This window comes from Stegostoma tigrinum, chromosome 34 (assembly GCF_030684315.1).
Source record: "Stegostoma tigrinum isolate sSteTig4 chromosome 34, sSteTig4.hap1, whole genome shotgun sequence".
Classification (NCBI taxonomy): domain Eukaryota; kingdom Metazoa; phylum Chordata; class Chondrichthyes; order Orectolobiformes; family Stegostomatidae; genus Stegostoma; species Stegostoma tigrinum.
This window is the reverse complement of record NC_081387.1, coordinates 21,180,277-21,204,005: the sequence shown is the minus strand read 5'-3', so window position 1 is coordinate 21,204,005 and position 23,729 is coordinate 21,180,277. Positions and strand designations below refer to the sequence as shown.

At 41.9% G+C, this 23,729-nt stretch overlaps 2 protein-coding genes across 7 annotated transcripts in view; one reads left to right on the top strand and one right to left on the bottom strand.

The window, feature by feature from the left end:
- LOC125446548 (gastrula zinc finger protein XlCGF57.1-like) overlaps positions 1-23,729 on the top strand; it is a 71,427-nt gene that overhangs the window by 33,643 nt on the left and 14,055 nt on the right. The window lies entirely within an intron of this gene.
- zcchc17 (zinc finger, CCHC domain containing 17) overlaps positions 2,213-23,729 on the bottom strand; it is a 32,923-nt gene continuing 11,406 nt past the window's right edge. For 5 of the 6 annotated variants that reach the window (XM_048520195.2, XM_048520194.2, XM_048520197.2 and 2 more), the window contains exons 2-9: positions 22,091-22,221; positions 21,942-21,999; positions 21,459-21,559; positions 20,514-20,605; positions 20,039-20,139; positions 17,703-17,830; positions 11,031-11,142; positions 2,213-3,875 (exon numbers count right to left, since the gene is read on the bottom strand). In XM_048520195.2, the coding sequence (XP_048376152.1) occupies positions 3,691-3,875; positions 11,031-11,142; positions 17,703-17,830; positions 20,039-20,139; positions 20,514-20,605; positions 21,459-21,559; positions 21,942-21,999; positions 22,091-22,153 (840 nt within the window). In that variant the 5' untranslated portion in view covers positions 22,154-22,221 and the 3' untranslated portion in view covers positions 2,213-3,690. The remainder of the gene's footprint in view (positions 3,876-11,030; positions 11,143-17,702; positions 17,831-20,038; positions 20,140-20,513; positions 20,606-21,458; positions 21,560-21,941; positions 22,000-22,090; positions 22,222-23,729) is intronic. The other variant, XM_048520200.2, reaches the window with a different exon arrangement.

Sequence of the window (23,729 nt, the reverse complement as noted above, 5' to 3'; positions counted from 1 at the left end):
GCCTTCCGGAGAGACCACTCTCTCCGCGACTCCCCTGTCTGCTCCACACTCCCCTCCAACTCCACCACACCCGGCACCTTCCCCTTGCCCCCACACTTCCTCCCTCAACCCTATCCCAGGCCCCAAGATGACATTCCACATCAAGCAGATGTTCACCTGCACATCTGCCAATGTGGTATATTGTATCCATTGTACCCGTTGTGGCTACCTCTACATTGGGGAAACCAAGCGGAGGCTTGGAGACCGCTTTGCAGAACACCTCCGCTCGGTTCGCAATAAACAACTGCACCTCCCAGTCGCGAACCATTTTAACTTCCCCTCCCATTCCTCAGACGACATGACCATCATGGGCCTCCTGCAAGTGCCACAATGATGCCACCTGAAGGTTGCAGGAACAGCGACTCATATTCCGCTTGGGAACCCTGCAGCCCAATGGTATCAATGCGGACTACACAAGCTTCAAAATCTCCCCTTCCCCCACTGCATCCCAAAACCAGCCCAGCTCGTCCCCTCCCACCACTGCATCCCAAAGCCAGCCCAGATCGTCCACGCCTCCCTAACCTGTTCTTCCTCTCACCTAGCCCCTCCTCCCACCTCAAGCCGCACCTCCATTTCCTACCTACCACCTCATCCCGCCTCCTTGACCTGTCCGCCCTCCCCGGACTGACCTATCCCCTCCCTACCTCCCCACCTAAACTCCCCTCTCCACCTATCTTCTCCTTTATCTATCTTCGGCACCCGTCTCCCTATTTATTCCAGAACCCTCTCCCCATCCCCCTCTCTGATGAAGGGTCCAGGCCCGAAACGTTAGCTCTTGTGCTCCTGAGATGCTGCTTGGCCTGCTGTGTTCATCCAGCTTCACACTTTGTTATCACATATGAAACCATTGTCTATTAGGGCTGTTCTTTAACTGTGTAATTTGTACTCGGATCCCGCGATTGCCAATCTATTTTGAAAAATAAAATCGTCAACAAAAACAATCTGGGAAGTAGCGGAATGGATGCATTTATGTTAATTCATAAAAAAAGCTCGTAAATAAACCCAACATCAGAAAATAAGAATGCTGTTTCTTTCAATGGCAAAGTACTCACAGTTTATGCCCTTCCAGCGTCTGTTCCGAATTGTAGTTGAACTAATTGGAGAGATAATCACCTGGATAAACAACATTCCAGTACCTCCTCGTAGTTGCCTGCGATAGGCAGTGGGAACAGAAAAAGTCATCTTCTTTCGGAACGTCTGATTTTGATTTCATGTTTCTGCTGTCCAAAATGAGCGGCCGTTCCTGTTCCTTTTTCATGTCCAATCCTTGTTCACGGGTCACTGCTTTTTAGGTACATATTAGTGACTTGAGTCTGGCCGTGTAAGGACCACAATTTCTAAACTTTTGAGAAGTCTTGTGATGGCTGTTTACTCGTGGGACGTACGTGTCGCTGTCGTCTAATTGCCCGAGAAAAGGCGGTGGTGAGCTGCCTTCTTGAACCTTCTGTAGGGAGGCCAACAACAGATTGGGGAGGGAGTTTCAGGATTTTGAGCCGGCGACCTTGCTGTAACTCAAAAACAGACTTTCGTCGGGCCTTCGATCTCCTTATTATCAGATTTGTTGTGTGCTCATTGCCCGATCTAATCAATTCCCAGTATAGGATACCAAGAATGGATTCGGCTAGGCCATTTGTCAGTAGATTTTTTAATGGCTTCAGCTTGAGAAACGAATGCAAAAGGATATTCAGATTTAAAAGCCAAAGGAACTGCAGATGCTGTAAATCAGGAACAAAAACAAAGTTGCTGGAAAAACTCAGAGATAATGGGAACTGCAGGTGCTGGAGAATTCCAAGATAATAAAATGTGAGGCTGGATGAACACAGCAGGCCAAGCAGCATCTCAGGAGCACAAAAGCTGACGTTTCGGGCCTAGACCCTTCATCAGATGAACAGGCAAAAAAAAGTTAACGTTTCGGGTCCGGTGACCCTTCCTCAAATCTGAGCCGAGGAAGGGTCTCTGGACCCGAAACGTTAACTCTGTTTTCTCCTTCACAGATGCTGCCAGACCTGCTGAGTTTTTCCAGCAACTTTGTTTTTGATATTTAGATTTGATTGCGTCAAATCACTTTGGACTAAGGATACAGAAGACACGTTCAATGAGTAATATTTATCCTTCTATGAGAAAAAGAGTGGAAAGCGAATTTCGAACGAAGTGAATCAGTCTGATAGTGACAGATTGTTTATTAAACTTTAATAAAAGTTGGAGAGATCGATGACGCAGGGCTTAACTCAGTCCATCAATGATTTGTAAGCTGTTAACTGAAATATTTTGTTACCAAAAGGATGACAGTGTTGAGTAGAGTTTGCCTCGAGTCTGCTGTTTATCACAGTGATACGGTATTTAAGTCATGGCTTATGGAAGTGGTTTCACACAAATTGTCAAAATCCTGCACAGAACCGACAGAGACGCAGCCCGTGGGCGCGAAATCAACAGAGCGAAGCCGAACTTGTTCCAGCAGAGAGCTGGAATTGGTTTGTAATTTGCAACATACCCCTGCAGAGGTGTTGTTTTGATTAATCGCGACACATCGGATGAACGCCTCAAAAGAGAAGAAATTCAACTTTGATAATTTTCTGAGCAGATTCCAATGGATATTTGAAAAAAAAAGTAGCTTTCTCCGTCAACGCCGTGTTACCGCGGCTGTTCATAATCCCCTTTAAAGTCAATGACTGCCCTTTATTTGCGCGGGCACGTCGGTTTGCAGATCTAGAGCTATTCCTCACCATCGTCTCATTCCCATGTGCAATACACCCGACGCGAGTTGATCGGTGCAAACGTTCCTGCTATTTCTCCTTGACGATTCATTTAACTTGTTGTGGTAGTTTGAAATTTAACCTACGAATTCCGCGTTGACGCTTTTAAAGATCCAGAACCTGGGATTGGTGTGCAAACAAAGTTTATTCTATGTTTCCAGGCATCATTTAATATAAATGTTTTAAGGTAAGTTTTGTTTTCTCAGTTGAGCGCACCCTGGCAGCGGTGATGCTTTGATCAATCGCAAACACGTCAGAACACCGCCACCTTCCGTCTGTGGTGCAACATTACAAGCAGGTAGGTCCCTGGCTTTCTGCAGGTCACAGCTATTGTCCCTCTCTACAGTTGAGCTTCTATTATTTTCTTCTCTCCCACTCTCCCCCCGTTCCGCCCCCCTATACCCCTACAGAGCTCCTTCCTGATGATTCAGTTCCCAGTTTCGATACAGGCTTTATTCCCCCAATGTAAACCTAGTGTCCCCTAATTATTCCCCTAATGTAGACACCTAGTGTCTCTCTCCATGTGCGGCTGAGAACGACCCCTATCAGTTTAAAGCTGACAGGAAGCCGGGGTCCAGGGTGTCAGTGGGAGGAGTTCCTCCTGTTGATATTCCAACCCGGATTGAAAAAAGGAAAGGCTCTCTCAGTGAAAGTGTGGAGATGGGATATGTTTTCCGCATTATAAAATGACACCTGCCCACCATCATAATCCAGACAAACCCCGATCTTCCGGGGATTCCCACACAGGGAGAGAGGGATACGTGAGGGAGAGGTAATGGCTAAATAAACACTTCGAATACAGCCTCATAATCAAGAATCCGGTCTCAAATGTAATCTCCGTTCCCCTTTTCCTGTTCACAGACTCTCGGGCTAGTCCCACGAGTTTTCTACCCCTCCTCTACATCCCAGTAATGTGTCTCTGATGTGAATTCCTCTTATCACAGGACACTTTCCCAGGAATCAAATCTCTCCGGGAGCCAGAAAGCTCCTGCCGTTTGTCTACGAATCTCACATTGGTCCGGTCCTCAGACAGGATGAGCCGGGGATTCGCTGTGTTCGGATCCAGAGACAGAGAGGCTGGAGCTGGGAGAAATTAAAATAACACGTCAGTGACTTAGTGATAGAGGGTGCATGTCTTAGAGATTGAAAGCGTTTCGGGCAGGGAGGAGAGATTGCGCTGAGAACGAGAGCGACAACAGGAGAGAAGGGTCCCGACCCGAAACGTCAGCTTTCCTGCTCCTCTGAAGCTGCCTGGCCTGCTGTGTTACTCCAGCTCCACACTGTGTTATCACAGACAGCAGAGGGAAGAATGTGTGTGTTTAAATTTAATCACGAAATGTATGCAACATTGGCGAGGTCATTTTTAATGCACATTTCTACTCACTCCGCTGCGCATACGATCAGCCACGATCTAACTGAATAGCGGATCATACTCGACAGGCTCAATGGTCTTGCCCTGCTTCTATCACCTTGCTTCGCTATCACAGGGTGAAAATGCAGGAAATCTCTCCCCAACAGTTCTGTAGGTTAACTACACTGCATGGACTGGAGCAGTTCAACAGAGTGGATCATTATTACATTATTAAGGGCGGTATCCAAATTAGACCTGCCCTGTCCTCGGCTCTCAAAATGCCACTCTGCAGGCCAAGTCAGCTCGGTCCGATCTCAGGGCACATTTGTTACTGGCTGTTTAACAAACTCTTGAAGTTACTGGCACCCTCAACCATAACCGCCACACTTCTTTCTGATACCCTCTGCATTATGTAGTTAAGAGTGAATTATGCCTCACCGGTGAATACAACAGTGAGGAAACTAAACTTACAGGCACTGGTTATTATGATTGCCCAATAATACATTCCAACTCCTCTCCCCATCTCTACCCTGGCAGGTACGTGCCAGGTGTGAACTACTTATAGAGGCGCCACACACAAATCAGGAGCAGAAGCCTTGTATACACCGGGCAACAAAGACCAAAAGACGTAAGACAAAACAGCAGAGGCAGGCCATTCAGCCGATGAGTCTGCTTAGCCATTCAATGAGATCATTGAACCGATAGTCCTCAATTTCACTGACCCGCCTTTCCCTCATTACACTTGATTCCCTTAGAGTTTAAAGGTTTGTTTCACTCGGCCTTGGATAGACATAAGTCCCAGTGTCCGCAGCACTCTGTGGTAAATAATTCCACAGATTTTACATCCCTCTGAGAGAAGAAATTCCTCCTCATCTCTGTCTTATTCTGGGATTGTGCCGTCTGGTTCTAACTCTCCCACAAGGGGCGACAACCTGTAATTTCGAACAAACTTGTTGGACTATAAACTGGTGTTGTATGACTTCTGACTTTGTTCACCCCACTCCAACACCAGCAAATCCACATCATAGTTGTTCTGGAAAAAGGGACTGATCACAAGCGCTTGTCTAATGAGTTGCTCAGAAAATCCCGGTCTCAACGGAAATTGCACTGCAGCATCTCCCCAGAGCAAACAACCCAGAGAACAAGTGGTTAACCACCTCGACGCAGTGGTAGGTACGAGCTGTGGTTCAGTGGCAGGACTCTTAACTTTGAGTCAGGCCAGGGGATCAAATGCTATTCAAAGACCTGAGCATTATCACCTCGAACATATACTGCTTCGCAGTACCCCTGGAGAGCTGCAACGTGAGAGTGATGAAGGGTCTAGGCCCGAAACGTCAGCTTTTGTGCTCCTGAGATGCTGCTTGGCCTGCTGTGTTCATCCAGCCTCACACTTTGTTATCTCGGATTCTCCAGCATCTGCAGTTCCCATTTATCTCTGATGCAACGTGAAATGTTGAGTTTTTTGTACTTACATTGTGCCACAAGAACAAATAATCAGGAAGACAGATACTGGAGCACATATATTAATTGGTAGTCAATCTGTCAAGTGGTATTAGTCACCTTAGTCACCTACTGAGTCTGTAGTGCCATTCTTCGAGGTTACGTCTGATTTAATAATCCTCAACTCCACATTACTCCCTTTCCTATAACCCTCAATTCCCTTTGTGCATAATAATCTGCATCTCATCCTTGAATATAGTTAATGACCCAGTTTCACAGATATCTATTGTAAAGAATTCCACAGATTCACTATTGTCTGAGAGCAGAAGTTCCTCCTCATGACTATTGTCAATGAGGTTGACCTTAGAGATCAAAAAGGCAGTGGGCAATGACATCACTGTTTCAAAATGATGGGAGGAGTCATCCAATCTGAGGTTATGCAGCACAATATTGCTATCCACACATTCCTGGTTTCGTTCTACTGTGGAAAGGTGCACAGCTGTCCTTGAGGAGGTATGAAAGGGAGTAAGGAGTGGGAAACATGACATCTCCCCCTCATTTCAGGTGAGGTAGCGTAAATGTAGAGCAGGGAATGAAAGTGGTAAAAAAGCAACAGCTAGTAACAGTAAGACGAATTTATACATCTTCCATCTGTAGAGAAATCTCAGGTTTGCAAAAAAGTGCATCCTCATGTCTACAGCACGACCCAATGTGCTTCAGAACCTGTTTCTGAGCAATTGCCATTGCAGTAATGTTGGGGACGGGGAAACCAAAATTCAAACTTTACGTTTGGAGAGACAGCACTGTAACAATGGCAGTTTTGATGAAGATTGTTGCAGAATAGATATTTGGCAGAGCACCAACTCAACTAAATCTTAACAATATGTCAGATGGCCTCTCCGTAGAAAGACTGTTTCATCGAATCCGCAGGCTTGCATTCAGCAAGGCTTGGACAGCTCATTAACTACAGCCTTTTGGAAGAACAGAGAGTAAATTTGTGCCCTTGTTACAGCCTATACTTCATCCAAGCAGTGTTTAAAAACAATAAGTATTCTTTAGCTAAGGGAAGTCTGTAAGTGGTAATCATAAGGAGGTTTCCTTGCTTCTGTTTGTCCCTATGTCATGAAATTTCACGGCCTCCAGCAATATTGACTGTTACCAAAAATACTCTCTTTTAGACAGTATTATATCACTACCTCTTGAGAGTCTACCCTGCCAGTAGTTCAAAACTGTGCTAATTACTGTCCCAGAGAGCATAAGTATTGAAAAATTTTTACTATCTTTCCACACTCACTGTAGTGCCCTGTTTAGTCCTCTATCCTCCCCATCCAGTTCCACGCTCTCTTTTCTTCCTTTTAGAGACTGTTTCACCAGTAAGTCAATGCACTATTTTCCATAACACTAGCTCTCTTGAAACCCTCTGACTCTTTCTGTCCCTTGCCTTTCCAATCATGTCTTCCCCTCTTTCACATGAACCTTCTCTCTCCCTCCCATTCTTCTCTTGTCCTTCCACACACACATACTTCACTTCAAATCTCCTCAGCCCTATTCCCTCCCTGACATCACCCTTTTATGTTCCTCTCCAGCTATATACACACATCACTCTCAATAATTACGGACCATGTTATTTTAACTTTTCACCAGCTCCAGCCTCTCTGACTATGGGTCCAATCACAGCAAATCCCCAGCTCATCCTGTTTCAGGACCAGACCAGTGTGACACTTGGAGACCAATGCCAGCCATATTATAAAACCCAGAAGAGATTTGTTAAGTGTGCCTGCATTTTGGGAGCAGAGGGACTCACATCAGGGAGACATTACTGGGAGGTGAAGGTGGAGATGGAGAACAAAACTGAATGGATTGTGGGAGTGGCTCAAGAGTCTGTGAACAGGGAAGTGGTGATAAATCTGAGCCCTAAGACAGGATATTGGGCTGTGGGGTTAGATCCTGGAAATGCCTATTTTGCTGCTAGCTACCCGGTATCTACATGCCTCGCTCCAAGTACAAATCCATGGAAGATCGGGTTTTCCTGAACTACAATGGTGGACAGGTATAATTTTACAATACGGACAACATGTCCCATCTCTACACTTACACTCACACTTTCACTGAGAGGATATTTCCATTCTTCAATACAGGACTGAATGAGGATGGAAGGAACTCTGCACCATTGACAATCTGCTGGATAAACAGTGCATTAAGCACCCATATTTTTAAGTAATTGAATGATCCACTGAGACAGGATTAATTATTCAGATGTGTACAAATTAACTCCTTAGATTAGATGACAAGAACAATTAACACGAGTGGATCAAAGCCTATTCTATCAATCAGCTTTGATCTACTGCATCAGCTCCACTTTCATATCCACTCCCCATATTCCTGGACTGCTTTGGAGGTGAATAATCTGTCTATCTCATTCTCATAGCTGACCAAAGGGGACAGCACTTGCAAGGTGGGGTAGACACTTGCAAAGATTCAGAACTGAGTGAGTTAATTACTCATCTCAGCCTTAAGTGATCAGCCACTTATCCGAATACTATGCATCCGTGTTTTAGATTTGTTTTGACCAGAGGAAACAACCATTCATGTCTTTCTTGTCACACCCCCTCCTTCAGAATCTTCCATATTTCGAGAGATACCCCCTCATTCCTTTAAACACCAAATATTATTGGCCCAATTTGGTCAGCCTCCCAGCATAGGACAACTTTTTTACCCAGAAAGGAACCTGTGCCATCACCGTGCCACTGGGCAATTTCTCATTAATTTTTCTTTCCTTTCATAAATTATATTCATTGTTATGACAGTCTTAGCCATGAACTGAACAATTTATGCGCTACCATTTCAATTGTTAAAAGCTTTCAATTCAGTATAATAATTTATATATTTGCCTGGGATTTCAGAAAATATTTTAATCGATATTATGAATTAAATAAGGAACTGAGCAAGGGAGGGCATCCTGTTTAAGCGTGTCTATTACATATTTCTATACTGTGTTAATTTAAATACTCCAAGAAACAGCATGTCCTTTTGCTATGTGTGACTGATTCTCTTCTTCACTGTTAATGTAAATGAAATATATTTAACAGCAGCCAATAAAACAAACACCACTTTACTACTCAACATTTTCAGTCGTTTTTAAGAATATGTCACACCTCTATTCTCTGGAAACTTGTTTGAAATAGACAAACTACAAAATGGTAACATATGGCAGATGGATGACAGTGCAAAATCCAGAAAAGCAAATAATGTTGCAGTCAAGAAGCCTGGAAGTAAACAGTAAAATGTTCAATAATTCTGACCTCAAATCCAAAAAATTTAAAGGGAAAGTTTCAAGAACACACATAAACTAATGGAAGAAAAACAGTTGTAAAACTATCCAAAGGGTTGAGCCATTCGTGTTAGACAAAATGAGTAAAATTTAAGTGGAGTAGACAGACTGGTACTTAATATCAACAGTGAATCATTAGGGAACTGTGATCGGAACTTTTATAAAGAGACACAAGGTCAGCAAGAAACAAGAATAAGTATAGAGGTACTCAAGTACATAAAGCAACTGGGAATGCAACTGCTGACAGGAAGAGTCTTATTAATGAAGATTATAACTTAATGTGACTGATGCCCACCTATCACCAGCATTCTGCTACCCCTCTCCCTCACCTCCCAGGCCCTAGACCACCCCTACCCCCAACCCCACACTCCCACCCCACCAAATGGGCCATTCAGCCCCAGATGCCTGCTCCACCACTCAATAAAATGAAGGTTGATTTGATCATAACTACCGCCTCACATTCCCACTTACCCCTGGTAACCAAAGTAAAGAAAGGGGACAATTTTTCCAAAAGCAACTATAACTGTGTGTGACTTGAGCATAGTTGGGTGATTAAACATTGTGTCCACATCTGAACTATCAAAGTGTGAAGGACTTAACCTCTGTTTATTAACTGGAAAATAAGACGACGCTGGATGTTGCTGTTCAGAACGCAAATCAATCAACATCTGCCTTAAATGACAACCACTCAGTCGCTCTGACCTCAATAATCATCAAGTACTTTGAAAAGCTCAGCATGACCCACATCAACACCAGTCTCCCAGTGCACCTGAATCCCCTTCAATTTGCCTACCAACGTAACAGATCCACAGAGCTTGCCATACCCCTAGCCCTGCACTCATTTCTGAAACATGTCAAACCTGCAATCTACTTATGGGGTTAGTTTTGCCTGATATACAGAGTACACGAAATGATTATATTTGAAAAAAAAATTAAAAAGAAACAAAACTTCACATGCTTATATAGAGTTGGGGAGGACGGACATGCAACAGTCAGTTGGTTAGCACAGCTGGCTGGAACGCTGGCTTGTGATGCAGAGTGATGCCAGCAGCGCGAGTATGAGTCCAGTACTGGCCGAGATCATCAGAAGGCCCTGCTTTCTCAACCTTGTCCAAACAAAGGTGTGGTGACCCTCAGGTTAGAATCACCACTCACTCTAATGACACAACACAGGGCTATGACCGCTGTTCCTTTAAACCAAAGTACACCAATATAAACAATTGAAGGAGAATACTGCAGATTCTGGGACTCTGGAATAGAAAGAGAACATGCTGGAGAAACCTAATAGATCTGGCACTGTGGAAAGGGTAACATACATTACCAACACAGGATGTTCCAGCAATATCTCAATCTGCTACACTGCTTTGTAATTGAACATACGCTTTTAAACATTCTATTCATTGAAAAGGGTTGATCTCTAACTAACAATCAAAGCTAAACCCATTCTACTAAAATCATTTTAGTTATATTACAGATATGGTAATGTAACAAAATCATTGAATATTAACAAGGCACTGCAGTGAACTGATAACATGGTGCTAGTGTATGAATGTTTACTATACTGGTGACAAATTCTTTTTCCTTTTGCCTTGTTTTTTAAATGAAGATGCTATTTCATTCAAAATAAGTAGTTTACAACTTCATTAAAATAGGGGATAGAGGAATTTTGGACAACTTAGATTAAGTATTTCTACATTATTTACACTCAATGTAGTTACACGGGCAAGGGATTTAATTTATCATCCAAATTTCACCATTCATCAGTCCAAACCATTATGCAATGTACATGACATAGAAAATATTTAAAGATAAAATAAATAATCGGTTTCATTTTGTAATAACCTTTTGCCACAACAAAATAACACATTTGGTGTATTTCAAAATTCAGCTCAGACTTGAGAGCAAATACAATAAGAGGAAATTACTAAGAAAATAAGAATACATCATTCCAAACTGTTTGAGAGGAGATTTCATACACAGCTTGATCACAAAATGTAAAATTTCCAGTTTTCTGCACTAGGTACTATGACTTAATCTCTCTTTTTGGATTTCTTATGCTTGTGCTTTTTATACTTTTTCTTCTTGTGTGATCGTTCAATCTTTTCCGAATGCTTACGTGCCTGGAGGGCTGGATGGTCCTCCTCACTGTTGGAGTCCAACGATTCAGAAGAATTAGAATCGGACAAAGGTAACTTGCCTTTACTTTTCTTCTGTTTCTTTACTTTATCCTGTAGAAGATCAAACCTTTATTTGCACCAGCATTGGGAAAACGAGTCAGAGAGCATGGAAACAGAACCTTTAGTCCAAATCAGCCTTGCTGACCAAATATCCTAAATAAATCTAGTCCCATTTGGCAACATTTCTCCCCTACCCCTCTAAAACCTGATTATTCATGTATCCATCAAGATGCCTTTTAAATGTCAAAGTTGTACCAGCCTCCACCGCTTCCTCTGGCAGCTCATTCTATATGCACGCCACCCTCTGCGTGAAAAGGTGGCCCATTAAGTCCCTTGTAAATATTTCCCCTTTCACCTTAAACCTATGCCCTCTAGTTCCGGACTCCTGCACCCCAGGGAAAAGAACTTGGCTATTCATCCTATTCCATGCCCCTCATGATTTTATAAACCTCTATAATGTCACCCCTCAGCATCTGGCATCCCAGGGAAAATAGCACCACCCTATTTATCCTCTCCCTCCAGCTCAAACTCTCCAACCCTGACAACATCCTTGTAAATATTTTCTGCACTCTTAAGTCTCACAACATCCTTCTCATGGCAGGGAGTACAATGGAATATTGATCAGAAGGGCCAATGGATTGAGAAGTCACAGATGGAATTTAACTTAGATAAATGGGAGATGCTGTATTTTGGAAAGACTAAACAGGGCAGGGCTTATTCATTTAATGTTAAGGTACTGGGGAGAATTGCTTAACAAAGAAATCTTGGAGTGCAGGGTCATAGTTCCTTGAAACTGGAGTCACAGGCAGACAGGATAGTGAAGTAGGCGTTTGGTATGCTTGCCTTTATTGGTTGGTGCACTGAGGTCAGGTTGCAGCTGGACAGAACATTGGTTAGGCAGCTTTTGAAATACTGCATTCAATATTGGTCTCCCTGCTATAGGAAGGATGTTGTGGAACTTAAAGGGGTTCAGAAAGATTTAAAAGGATGTTGCCAGGATTGGAGGGTTTGGTCTCTACAGAGGCGCTGAATAGGCTGGGGCTACTTTCCCAGGAGCATTGGAAGCTGAGGGGTGACCTTAGAGGTTTATAAAGTCATGAGGTGCATGGACAGGGCAAATAGACAAGATCTTTTCCCTGGGGTGGGGGAGTCCAATACTAGAGGGCATAACTTTAAGGCAAAAGGGAAAAGATATAATGGGGACCTGGCGGGTTCACGCAGAGAGTGGTACATGTATGGAACGAGCTGCCAGAGGAAGTGGTGGAGGCTGGTACAATTACAATATTTAAAAGGCATCTGGATTGGTACTTATCAGTAGGAAGGGTTTAAACAGGAATATGGGCCAAATGCAGGGAAGGCAGATAAACCCCAAGCTTTGATTTGTACTTGGAGCTTTGCCAGGTAGCATCAGAGGAGCAGGAAAGCTGATGTTTCGGGTCAGGGCCCTTCTTCAGAAAATAGTCATCTGACTCCAACATCAGCAGATCTTCCTATCTCACTTGGAGCTATGGCATTATTGCGATTATGGAAGCTTCGCTGGAAGAGGGAAAGCTGGTTTCTGGATTAGTAGTCTGGCAATAGTACCACTAGGCCATTGCCTCCCTCTAATGTTGTTAAACTTGAAAAGGTTCAGAAAAGATTTACAAGGATGTTGCCAGGTTTGGAGGGTTGGAGTTATAGGGAGAGGCTGAATAAACTGGGACTATTTCCTGTGGAGCATTGGAGACAAAGGAATGGCCTTACAGAGGGATATAAAATCACGAGGGGCATGGGTCGGGTGAATAGCCAAGGTCTTTTGCCCAGGGTGGGAGGTGTCCAAAACTAGAGGGCATAGGTTTAAGGTGAGATGGAAAAGATTTAAAAAGGGACCTAAGGGGTAACATTTTCACAGAGGGTGGTACACGTATGGAATGAGCTGCCAAAGGAAACGGTGGATGCTGATACGATTACAACATTTAAAAAGTATCTGGATGGACATATGATTAGGAAGGGTTTAAAGGGATAAATCAGCCAAATGCTGGCAAGGTAGATGAACCCAGAGCATCAGTTAGTTTTTAAGAGCTATGATGCTATTGCGATCATGGAGAATTTGCTGGAAGAGGACAGGACTGGCAGTGAAATGTCCCAGGATTTAAATGTTTCAGGTGTGATAAAAAGGGATATAAAAGGGTGGGGAGTTGCATTGCTGGTAAAGGGGTATCTCGCAGTTGTACTCAGGGAGGATATATCAGAGGACTTGTGCGACAAGGCTGCATGGGTAGACCTCAGGAATAGGAAAGGTGAAAATCACAAGGATGGGGCTATACTACAGGCCTCCCAACAGCCAGCGTGAGTTAGAGCAGAGAATATGTAGTCAGATTTTAGAAAGATCTAAACACTGCAGGATTGTTGCGGTGGATAATTTTAACTTTCCCTGTATTGACTGCAACTCACTTCGTGCTAGGGGTTTGAATGGAGCAGAATTTGCAAGAACCATTCAGGAAGATTTCTTGACACAGTATACAATCAGTCAAACCAGGGAAAGGGTTATACTGGACCTAGTTTTGGGAAATCAGCCTAGCCAGGTGAGTGAAGTTTCAGTGGGCAGAACACTTTGGGAGTAGTGACCACAAGTTTTAAGTTACTTGAGAACACGGATAACAGCAGTCCTTGGGGGAAGGCAAACTACAACAATATTAGTCAGGAAGTGAAAAGTGTTGAATGGAGGCTGTTTGAGGGTAAATCCCCATTGGACTTTTGGGAGTTTTTCAAACAACAGTCGGTAAGAGTTTAGGGGCAGCACATTCCTGGAAGACTGAAGGACAGACATGGCAAGTTACACAAACCTTGGAATGACCAACAATGTCATGACCTTAGTCAAAAGAAAGGAAGCATATTTAAGGTCTAGGAGGACAGGAACTGACAAGGCCCTTTAATTATATAAGGAAAGTAGGAAAGAACCTAAGCAAAGAATTAGAAGGGCCAAAGGGGCTCATGAAAAGTCGTTAACAAAAACAGGATTAGGGAGAATCCCAAGACTTTGCATACATATATAAAAAGCAAGAGGGTAGCCGGGAAAGGGTTGGCCCACTTGAGGACAAAGGAGGAATGTATGTATGCATAGAACCAGAAGAGGTAGGTGAGGTCCTAAATGAATACTTTGTATCAGTATTCACAAAAGGGCAGGCATAGGTGGAGGAGGATCTCCGGGAAGGGAGCGTCGAATTTGTGAGCTATTAAAAAGGAAGCAATTGTGTGTGTCTTAAAAAGTATTAACATAGAGATTAAGATTAGTCCCCGGGTCCTGACGGGATCTATCCCAGAATACTGAGGGACGCAAGACAACAAACTGCATTGATAGATATCTTTATATCCTTTTTGGCCACAGGTCAGGTTCCAGAGGACTGGAGAATAAGCTAATGTTCTCCCACTGTTTAAAAAAAAGGGTAACAGGGATAATCCAGGAAATTACAGGCCTGTGAACCTCATGTCATTGGTAGGGAAATTATTGGAAAGGACTCTCAGGGGCAAAACCTATAAAATATTTAGAAGCAAATGGACTGATTAGCGATAAAAAGCACACAGTTTTGTGCAGTGGAGGTCATGCCTCACTAACTTGGTCGAGTGAGGAGGTGATGAAAATGAATGAAGAGGGAAAAGCGGTTTATGTTGACTACATGGATTCCAGCAAAGCCCTTGACAAGGTCCCTGATGGAAGACTGGTATAAAAGGTGAAATCACGTGGTATCGGGTTGAGCTGTCAATATGGGTACAGAACTGACTTAGTATTAGGAAACAGAAGGTAGCAGTGGAAGGATGCTTTTCAGAATGGAGATCTGTGACTAGTGGCGTTCCACAGAGATCAGTGCTGGGTCTGTGATCTACAGAAATGATTTGATGGAAAACGGAGGTGATCTCGTTAGTAAGTTTGCAGATGATACAAAGATCAGTAGAGTTGCAGGTGGTGAGGAGGACTGTCAGAGGATACTGCAGGATATAGATCAGTTAGAGGCATGGCCACAGAAATGGCAGAACCAGATTAATCCTGATAAATGTGAGGTGAAGCATTTTGCAAGGTCAAGTACAGGCAGATATTATACAGTGAATGGCAGAACCCCATGGTGTATTGATATGCAGAGGGTTATTGGTGTGCAGGTCCACAGATCACTGAAGATGGCTATGCAGATACCAAAGGTAATAAAAAATGCCTATGGAATGCTTGACTATGTGGCAGTAGCACTCAGTATAAGAATAAGGACTGCAGCTTTATAGAACTCTAGTTAGGCCACACATAGAATATTGCATACAGTTCTAGTCACCACACTACCACAAGGATGTGGATGCTTTGGAGAAGCCACAGGAACAGCCACCGCAAAATATTGCCTAGTATGGGGGAATTTTAGCTATGAACAAAGGTTGGATAGACTGGGTCTATTTTAATTGGAATGCAGGAGGTTGAGGGACGACCTGACAGAAGTTTACAAAATTGTGAATGGCATGGATGGAGTGGAAAGTATGAGGCTTTTGCCCCATGCTGGAGTGGTCAGTTAGTAGGGGACACAGAACCAAGGCATGAGCGGGGAAATTTAAGAGAGATGTGCAGGACATGTTTTCACACAAAGGGTGGTGAGTGCCTAGAATGCTGTGCCAGAGGTGGTGGTGGAAACAGACACAACAGAAATACCTGGATGAATACGTGAATAGGAAGGGAATAGAGGGATACAGATCCCATAAATGAAGGCAGTATTAATATGGAGGAGCAAAATGTGTTGGCTCGGGCTTCGCGGACCGAAGGGTCAGTCTCTGTGCGATTTGCTCTTTGCCCTTTTGGTCTAAATGGGACTACATTAATTTAGGATATCTGGTCGGCATGGACGAGTTGACACAGTGTCTTTTTCTATGCTGAACAGCTCTAGGACGATGACTCTATGACCTCCTGACTATTTCTTGTGTAAAAAAACACATCACAGAAATAGCAAAAATTCACTGCTGCTACTTTGAAATCCAAATTGCACACAATGTATCTATATATAAAATATGCATCTTTCATCACACTCCATTTTACTAACAAATTTAAACTGATTTTCTACAATCTTATAGCAGCAAGTATAGTTGAATGCAGTTTTATAGATCCCTGTGCTTGCTTCTTTCTTGAAATCTTGATGATCCTTGAGTGCTTTGTCAAAGAGAATGAAATCAAATCATTCGTCGGCTGGAAAGACAAAACTCAGATACAGTTCCTACTTGGTGTTCACTTCAGTGTGCTAGAAAGTGGATGTATGCATACATCACGTCAGAAAGGGATTGACCTGAAACTGGCTGTGACTTCCTGTAAATGACTTCTTAGACATGGCAATAAACTACTCATAAACACTGCAGAACTACAATTCTTGTGTGTTAATTCTTCAAGAGGGCTGTAGTCTAAATTATTCCTTTATTTGTGCCAGCTCCTTAACCGAATTACTGTATTGCTTCCAATCTTACAGAATTACGTGATTCACCTCACGAATGCACAGAGATGTCAAATCAATGGGTTTCCTCAAGAATCAGTTCTACCACCAACCCTTTTTAGTTCATGTGCATCATTTTTTTGAGACTGGATTGTGGAATTCTACTTGTGCTGAGTATAACTACATTACCATCAAAAGTATTCACTCAAATTAGAGAGTTTTACACCGTGGAACTCTCACTCACGTGTGAAATGAAACGATGCAAAACACTGGTTGAAATGACACCTTCAATAAAGTACACCCAAAATATAATTTTCCTAATGTTACAGTAACTCATGAATCTTTATTTACCTGCATCTTAAAATGTTCAATGCCTTAAAGAGTACATTCTAAGCGAATGCATCACCCATGCCTGGCCATAACCTGCAACTAATGAATAAATTTATTGTAACACTACATTACCACAACACTACATTCTGATTTGTAGCAATGATTAACCTGGACAACAAATGATCCTAATTATTTTCCCTTTTACTTGTCATCTCAAGACAAGAACAGTGGTCAGAAGATGTTGACCAAGCCTTGAATACCTTCCAAACCTGCGAACACTACCACTTACAAATAGAAGGACAGCAGAAGCATGGGAACACCATGATTTGCAAGTTCCTCTCCAAGCTATACATGGTCCTGGTTTGGGATGACATCACCATTCCAGCGCTGTTGCTGGGTCAAATTCTTGAACTTCCTCCCTAACCAAAATGTGCATACTTCCATCATGGGGACTGCACTGGTTCAAAGTAGTTCTTTATCATCGTCCCGAAGGCAATTAGGGACAGGCAATAAATGCTGATTTTGCTACAAATGTTCATTTCCAACAAAAGAATTTAAAAAGTATAAGCTCGACAGAATCTCCAACCTAACAGGCCATGAATCAGGACATTACTGGCCAGGTCAATGCTTCTAAACTGCATCTGAACAGGGCAAGGACAAAACACAGCAAATCACTAAATTTCTAACCCAGCAACAAATGTTCTGGCAGTCAAACATAAGCCTGACCATACCGCATGTAACAAAGTCATATCCATTAACTAAACTATTTGGCATTTTGCATGCTAGTGAGCACAGCTCTCTCAGATATTTGAAATTACAGACTGAATATGCGATCGCTAAATAAATGACTACCTTCTTTTTCTTCTTTGGAGGCTGAAATTCAGATTGGCTGGAGCAGTCAGCTGGTTCCACCTCATCATCAGAAACAAGGCTGTATTTAACACCCCCAGGCTGCATGAAGCAGTCTTTTGCAAAATGTCCTACGAAAGAGAATAAAGTTATTCAAAAGGTCCTTCTGAAGTTCTCAGGCATTTTTGTTAAAACACAAAGTTTCACTTTACAAGAGACAAGAAATGCGACTTTCCTAAGTGAAAGTTAATTCACACGTGATTGCACCAGGCTAATCTATCACAACTGGGCCCATCAACACTGGGGTCAAACCTGCCCTTAAGCATGCATTTCCTTTGAGTGTGCTGTGTTGAGGCAGGTGAGCTGGGAAAAGCGTCACTCAGTCATCAGCCAGAATAATTTAATCAAATTTCCCCTTATTAGCTTGGTAACAGTGAATTTTCCACTGCATAACAGCTCATGTCAAGGAGCAGGTTCCTATGGGTAGATCAGCTTATAACCCCATTTCACAGCATGTTCTACCATCAAATGAGAATTTTTCCATCTTATTTCCTCTGGACCAGTAATCCTGAGGTCAGGATAACGTCCTTGGCTTCAAATCCAAGGACATTGTGGACTATGGAATTTAAACTCAATTACTAGACAGGGCCATGACAATTTCCAGCAACTGTTGTAAAAACCCACCTCATTCAGTAATGACTTTTAGGAGAGGAATCTGCCATCAACATGACTGACCTGTGTGACACTGGATCCACAGCAATGTTGTTGACTGCATATGACCCTCTGAATTAGCCTAGCAAGACACTCAGGTCAGAGACAATGAAGTATAGGAAACAAATTCTAGAAGTTCCAGAGCCATCCACATCCCGTGAAAGACCAAAGAAAACAAAATCATCAGTACAAAGATAAATTGCTCCGTACCAGTACGAAAGAATAAACCTAAGTTCAAGTTAAAAAGTTCTAAAAGTTAAAGTTTTAAATTGGAGTAAGGCCAATTTTAACAGTATTAAGCAAGAATTTTCAAAAAGTTCATTGGGAGAGGTCATTTGCATGCAAAAAAAATGGGCGGAAAGTGGGAAGTCTCCAAAAATGAAGTAGCAAGTGTCTAGAGGCAGTATGTTCCTATTTGTGTGAAAGTCAAGGCTGTTTGGTATAGGGAATACTGGATGACTAGAGAAATTAAGGGTCTGGTAAAGAAAAAAGAAGACAGTATATGGCAGGTATCGCCAACTGGGATTGAGTGAATCCCTCAAGGACTTATACATTTAATGGTAGGGACTTATAATGGTAGGGTCCTGGGAGTGTTGTTGTGCAAAGAGACCTTGGGGTTCCGGTTCATAGCTCATTGAAGGTGGAGTCGCAAGTTTACAAAGGTAGGGAAGGCAGCGTTTGGTACGCTTGCCTTTATTGGTCATTGCATTAAGTACAGGAATTGGGATGTCATGTTGTGGTTGTGCAGGATATTGGTAAGGCCAATTTGGGAATAATGCATTTAAATCTGGTTTCCCTGCAAAAAGAAAGATGTTAAATTTGAAAGGTGGCATAAAAGATTTACGAGGATGTTGGAGGTTTGAGCTATAAAATCATTAAGGACATGAAGAGGGTGAACAGCCACAGTTTCTTTCCCCAAGGGTAGGGGAGTCTAGAACTAGAGGGCACAAGTTTAAGGTGGGAGCGGAAGATATAAAAGGGATCTAATGGGCAACGTTTCATGCAGTGGGTGGTGCCTGTATGGGACGACCTGCCAGAAGTAGTGGTGGAGGCTGATACAATAACAATTAAAAGGCTTCTGGATGGATACACAAATAGGAAGGGTTTAAAGGGAAATGGGCCAAATGGGACAATATTAATTCAGGCTATCTAGTCAGCTTGGACAAGTTGGATTGAAAGATTTCTTTCCTGTTGTGCAACTCAATGGCACTACGGCTACAATGTATTTTCATCCTTAGATGGGTATCAATCTTAAAAAAGGATGCAAAACCACTTCGCGTCCTGGAGCTTGTTATGCACAAGAAATGTACTGACCCTTAACTGACTGCACCTATAATTACAAAAGCAAAATCAAAAACTACTGGAAAACCTCAACAGGTCTGGCAGCATCTGTTCAGAGAAATCTGAATTAATGTTTCATGTCCGCTGACCCTTCCTCAGACCTGTCCACTTCCAGCTTTTCAAGCAATTTCTGTTCTTATTTTTGATTAATAGCATCAGCAATTCTTTCGGTTTTTGTGTAGCTATAATTAACAGCATTTACCAACACCCCCAAAAGGATGAATTTAAACTTTTAATTTATAAACTCTCAACAGTAAACAAAAAGCAATTAGGTCATATTACATTACCTTTACATCCACATTTTTTGCAAACTGTGTTTAGAACTGCTTCAAGTTTTATCTTCTGCCCTGTAAAGTCTTTGAACTTGCGCTTCCTCCTCTCATCCTGGCTACAAACAAAATCCCATAAAAGTAGAATTAACCCCCTGCGGAAAATAATATCATTTCTATTCATCCTCCGTTTTCTCTTCTATGCATCGTCCAAATGTAAGAGCTAAACTCCATTTATGTGCCATACAACATCATAAATCTGGAACTCTATTCATCTCTCTCCATTCACCAATTTATTTATTTGGACCACAGAAAATACAAAGAAAAAACGTATGCTGAGAAAGATCTCAGTATCTGCCAAATGGTCAAAAAATCCCAGGCTCTGGGAAGCTGATCAACAGATCATTGAATCATTGTGCACTGATTCAATCTTTCACAATTATTATACTACACTACAAGGAAACAAGCCAAAGCCATGATCAAAAACACATACTCAAGAATAACGTTATTTGGATCGAGGTCCTTCCCAGATCCCTGATTAACAGACTTCATTGAAAGGGAAAGCTTGACTTTGCCATCCTTTACCTTAAAACAAAAGTTTAGTTTTAATTATAGTCACATCATACACAAGAGGTTCACCAAAACAAAAAAAAACTGCTGCAATAAACATGTAAAGAGCAGGGAATGTATAATGTGAAGAAGCACAAGCTTAAGCGTGACTGACTGCCCACCCTGCCCTTCCATGTCCGTACGGGTATTTAGAGATGCAGCAGGTTTTTAAACCTGCTCCAGTTCTAAATGAGACGTCACCGAGCTGAAAAGTTAGTTATTTTTGCTTTCTTCCTTGACAAACCTGCCAGACCTGCTGAGTATTTCCAGAATTTTGATGAGATAAATAACAAATGGGAAGCTCTGTAATGGGCTGGAAGGCAGGCGAGTTTAAAGGAACAAAGTAAAAAGAGATGGTAATCAGTCAGATTTTTAAAAAATGTAAAACAATGCAGAATCTTCACAAACAGTTGTCACAAAAATTTTGAAAATATGTGACCATGATAAATTAATTTTCTCATTTAGTCATTCAATTTCTCCTGCTTTCAGCCCTACAAATCCTTACATTTTGATCCACCATCCTCTCTCCCTGCTTTTGTGCCTTTTCTAACTGTTCTAATTGCAATGAATGGTTGCAAACATCTCCCAGATAATGGCTGAGCACGTAACTTCAGCATTTTCAATTTCAATAAACATGCTTGAATTGAAAGGGTTTTACACGCACTGTGACACGCAAAATTGTTCATCCATTTATAATCAACATCTATTAAATTCTGAACTTTGCAAAATCAGCAAATAATTTCACAGATCAGCAGAAGTAAACTGAGAAAAAATAACAATCTCAAGATTGCATACAGCTTTGAAACTGTGCAGCCTCTTCTGTCTGTACCTCTTTTCCGATTACTTTAACCCAGACCTTTTCTCCAACATCAACGATCTCAGAGGGATTATCCACATGGCTTGCTGACATGTGAGATTTGTGGACCAGACCTGTAAAATAATACAAGCATGCAGTGAATTGATCCTAGCCACAATGACCACATCATCATGGGGACTGGGTATTTAGCTCAGTAACTCTCACTGCTTTGGCAGAGCTCACTGCTCTGGCTCAATTTCTTAACTTTACCACTGAGAATGCCACCTTGCTTTGGAAGAGTGAGCTTGAAAAATTCCAACTAGCAGCAAATACTGAACCAGCCATTTTCTAAATCAGGAAATATCAAATGTTGCAACAGCCATATCAACAATGATATATGTTTAACATTATTCACTGACTAGAAAGGATTTGTGGAGTTTAATAGTGCCACCTACATATATTTAACTATAAAACAGTAAAATATACACACTGCACCGAATTGCAGTAATACTTTACCTTGCCGTTTGCAACCAGGAATTTTAATAAATGCTCCATATTCTGTTACAGATGCAACCTGAAAAATGAGATGAGTAGAATTTTTTTTGCAGCCAATGAGGACTGAAAAAGGGGGTTGTGGACAGCGAATGAAGGAATTGGTGTTATACCTCGCCTTGTAAGATGATGTACAGTTCAGGCAAGTCCTCCATCTTTACACAATCTACAGACATGAAGAGAAGATCAGAACCCTTCAATGATTCTTGAGATGATGATCACATTCCTGTTTATTTCATAGTGTCTAGATTAAAGAAAAAATACACAATTTTTTTTTAAAATACACTCGCACTTCCAGTTCAATTCTGGCAACTTTACATTTCTTGCGTGCTCGCAAATGATGTTGGGTCTTAGTGAACTGATGTAATGAAATAATTTCCATTTTTCATGGAAAACTGTATCAGAGTTAGCCAGCTTTATTAATTCAAGCAAAAGAGCTGGCATTTTGAAATTCACATGCACTCAAAAATTCAGATGGCTACCATCTGAAGAGTGTGGAGCTGGATGAACGCAGCAGGCCAAGCAGCATCTTAGAAGCACAAAAGCTGACGTTTCAGGCCTAGACCCTTTCTGATGAAGGCTCTAGACCCAAAACGTCAGCCTTTGTGCTCCTAAGATGCTGCTTGGCCTGCTGTGTTCATCCAGCTCCACACTTTGTTGTCTCGGAATCTCCAGCATCTCAGTTCCCATTATCTCTGATACCGTCTGAAGAGTCATTGGAGTCTACTGCAATAGCAGAGTCAATTCAGGTTTTACAACACTAGTAACAATGCTGTACAACTTAAGTCTGTTACGTCAACTAGCATGCAACTTCTTCTCTAACACTCCTCAGGCTTTTTGTTTGTAATTGTGAGTTTCATATTAGCCAACCCATTTCAGCATATATCTCTTCAATATATATACGGTTGCAGGTATAATACTACAGGTATTCTAATAAGTAAGAAGTTTAGCTCACACTCATGCTGATGTCATGGTCAGCAACGGCACTTGTTGGTGACCCTGAAGAAAGACGTCCACAAAGATCAAGAGATCCCAGTGGCATGAATTCTCTCTTCCTGATAAATTTAGATTTCACTGCTAAATCAAGGAAATGCTGTGGCATGCTGCAGCATTGATGTCGGTAAGCGGATCAGGAAGCAGATAAACTTCTGATCGCAATTAAACATTCACACAATAAACCAGAAAGTAAAAAAACACTTTATATCATTCAAAGTGTTGCTGAACATGCACATAAGTAAAATGTTGCAACTAGATTCAGGTGAAAGTTAAATCAAAAAGGTAAACTTTTCATGAACTATATACTTTTTTTAAAAATGTATAATATCAAAAATTTTATATTTGGCAAACATAAATGTAAGCTTCTAATCATTTTTGTGATGAAGTAATAGAGTCCTGACCTATAAGCCAGAAGGTTTGCCATCATCCCAGCTGCAACAGAGGTGTGTTGACAACATGCTTGAACATGTTTTTGAAAAAGGTACGTGCAAGTTTTTTATGGTCAAGAAGGTGCTTAGCAGTAAAGGTGACGTTAATACACCACTAAAAATCCAGCCACACAGTACTGCTTAAATTACGAATCTTTCAAAGGGTTTCCTTTTTACAGAGGGTGAAAGAGAGCCAGTGCAAGTGTGCAAATTCTCAACAATGCATGGAATTTTCCATTGATTGCACTCTGGGGAGTAATTCCAACACTGTACCTAATAGGGAACCGAATAATTACAGGATTTTCGTGCTAGTCCACACCAACGTGGA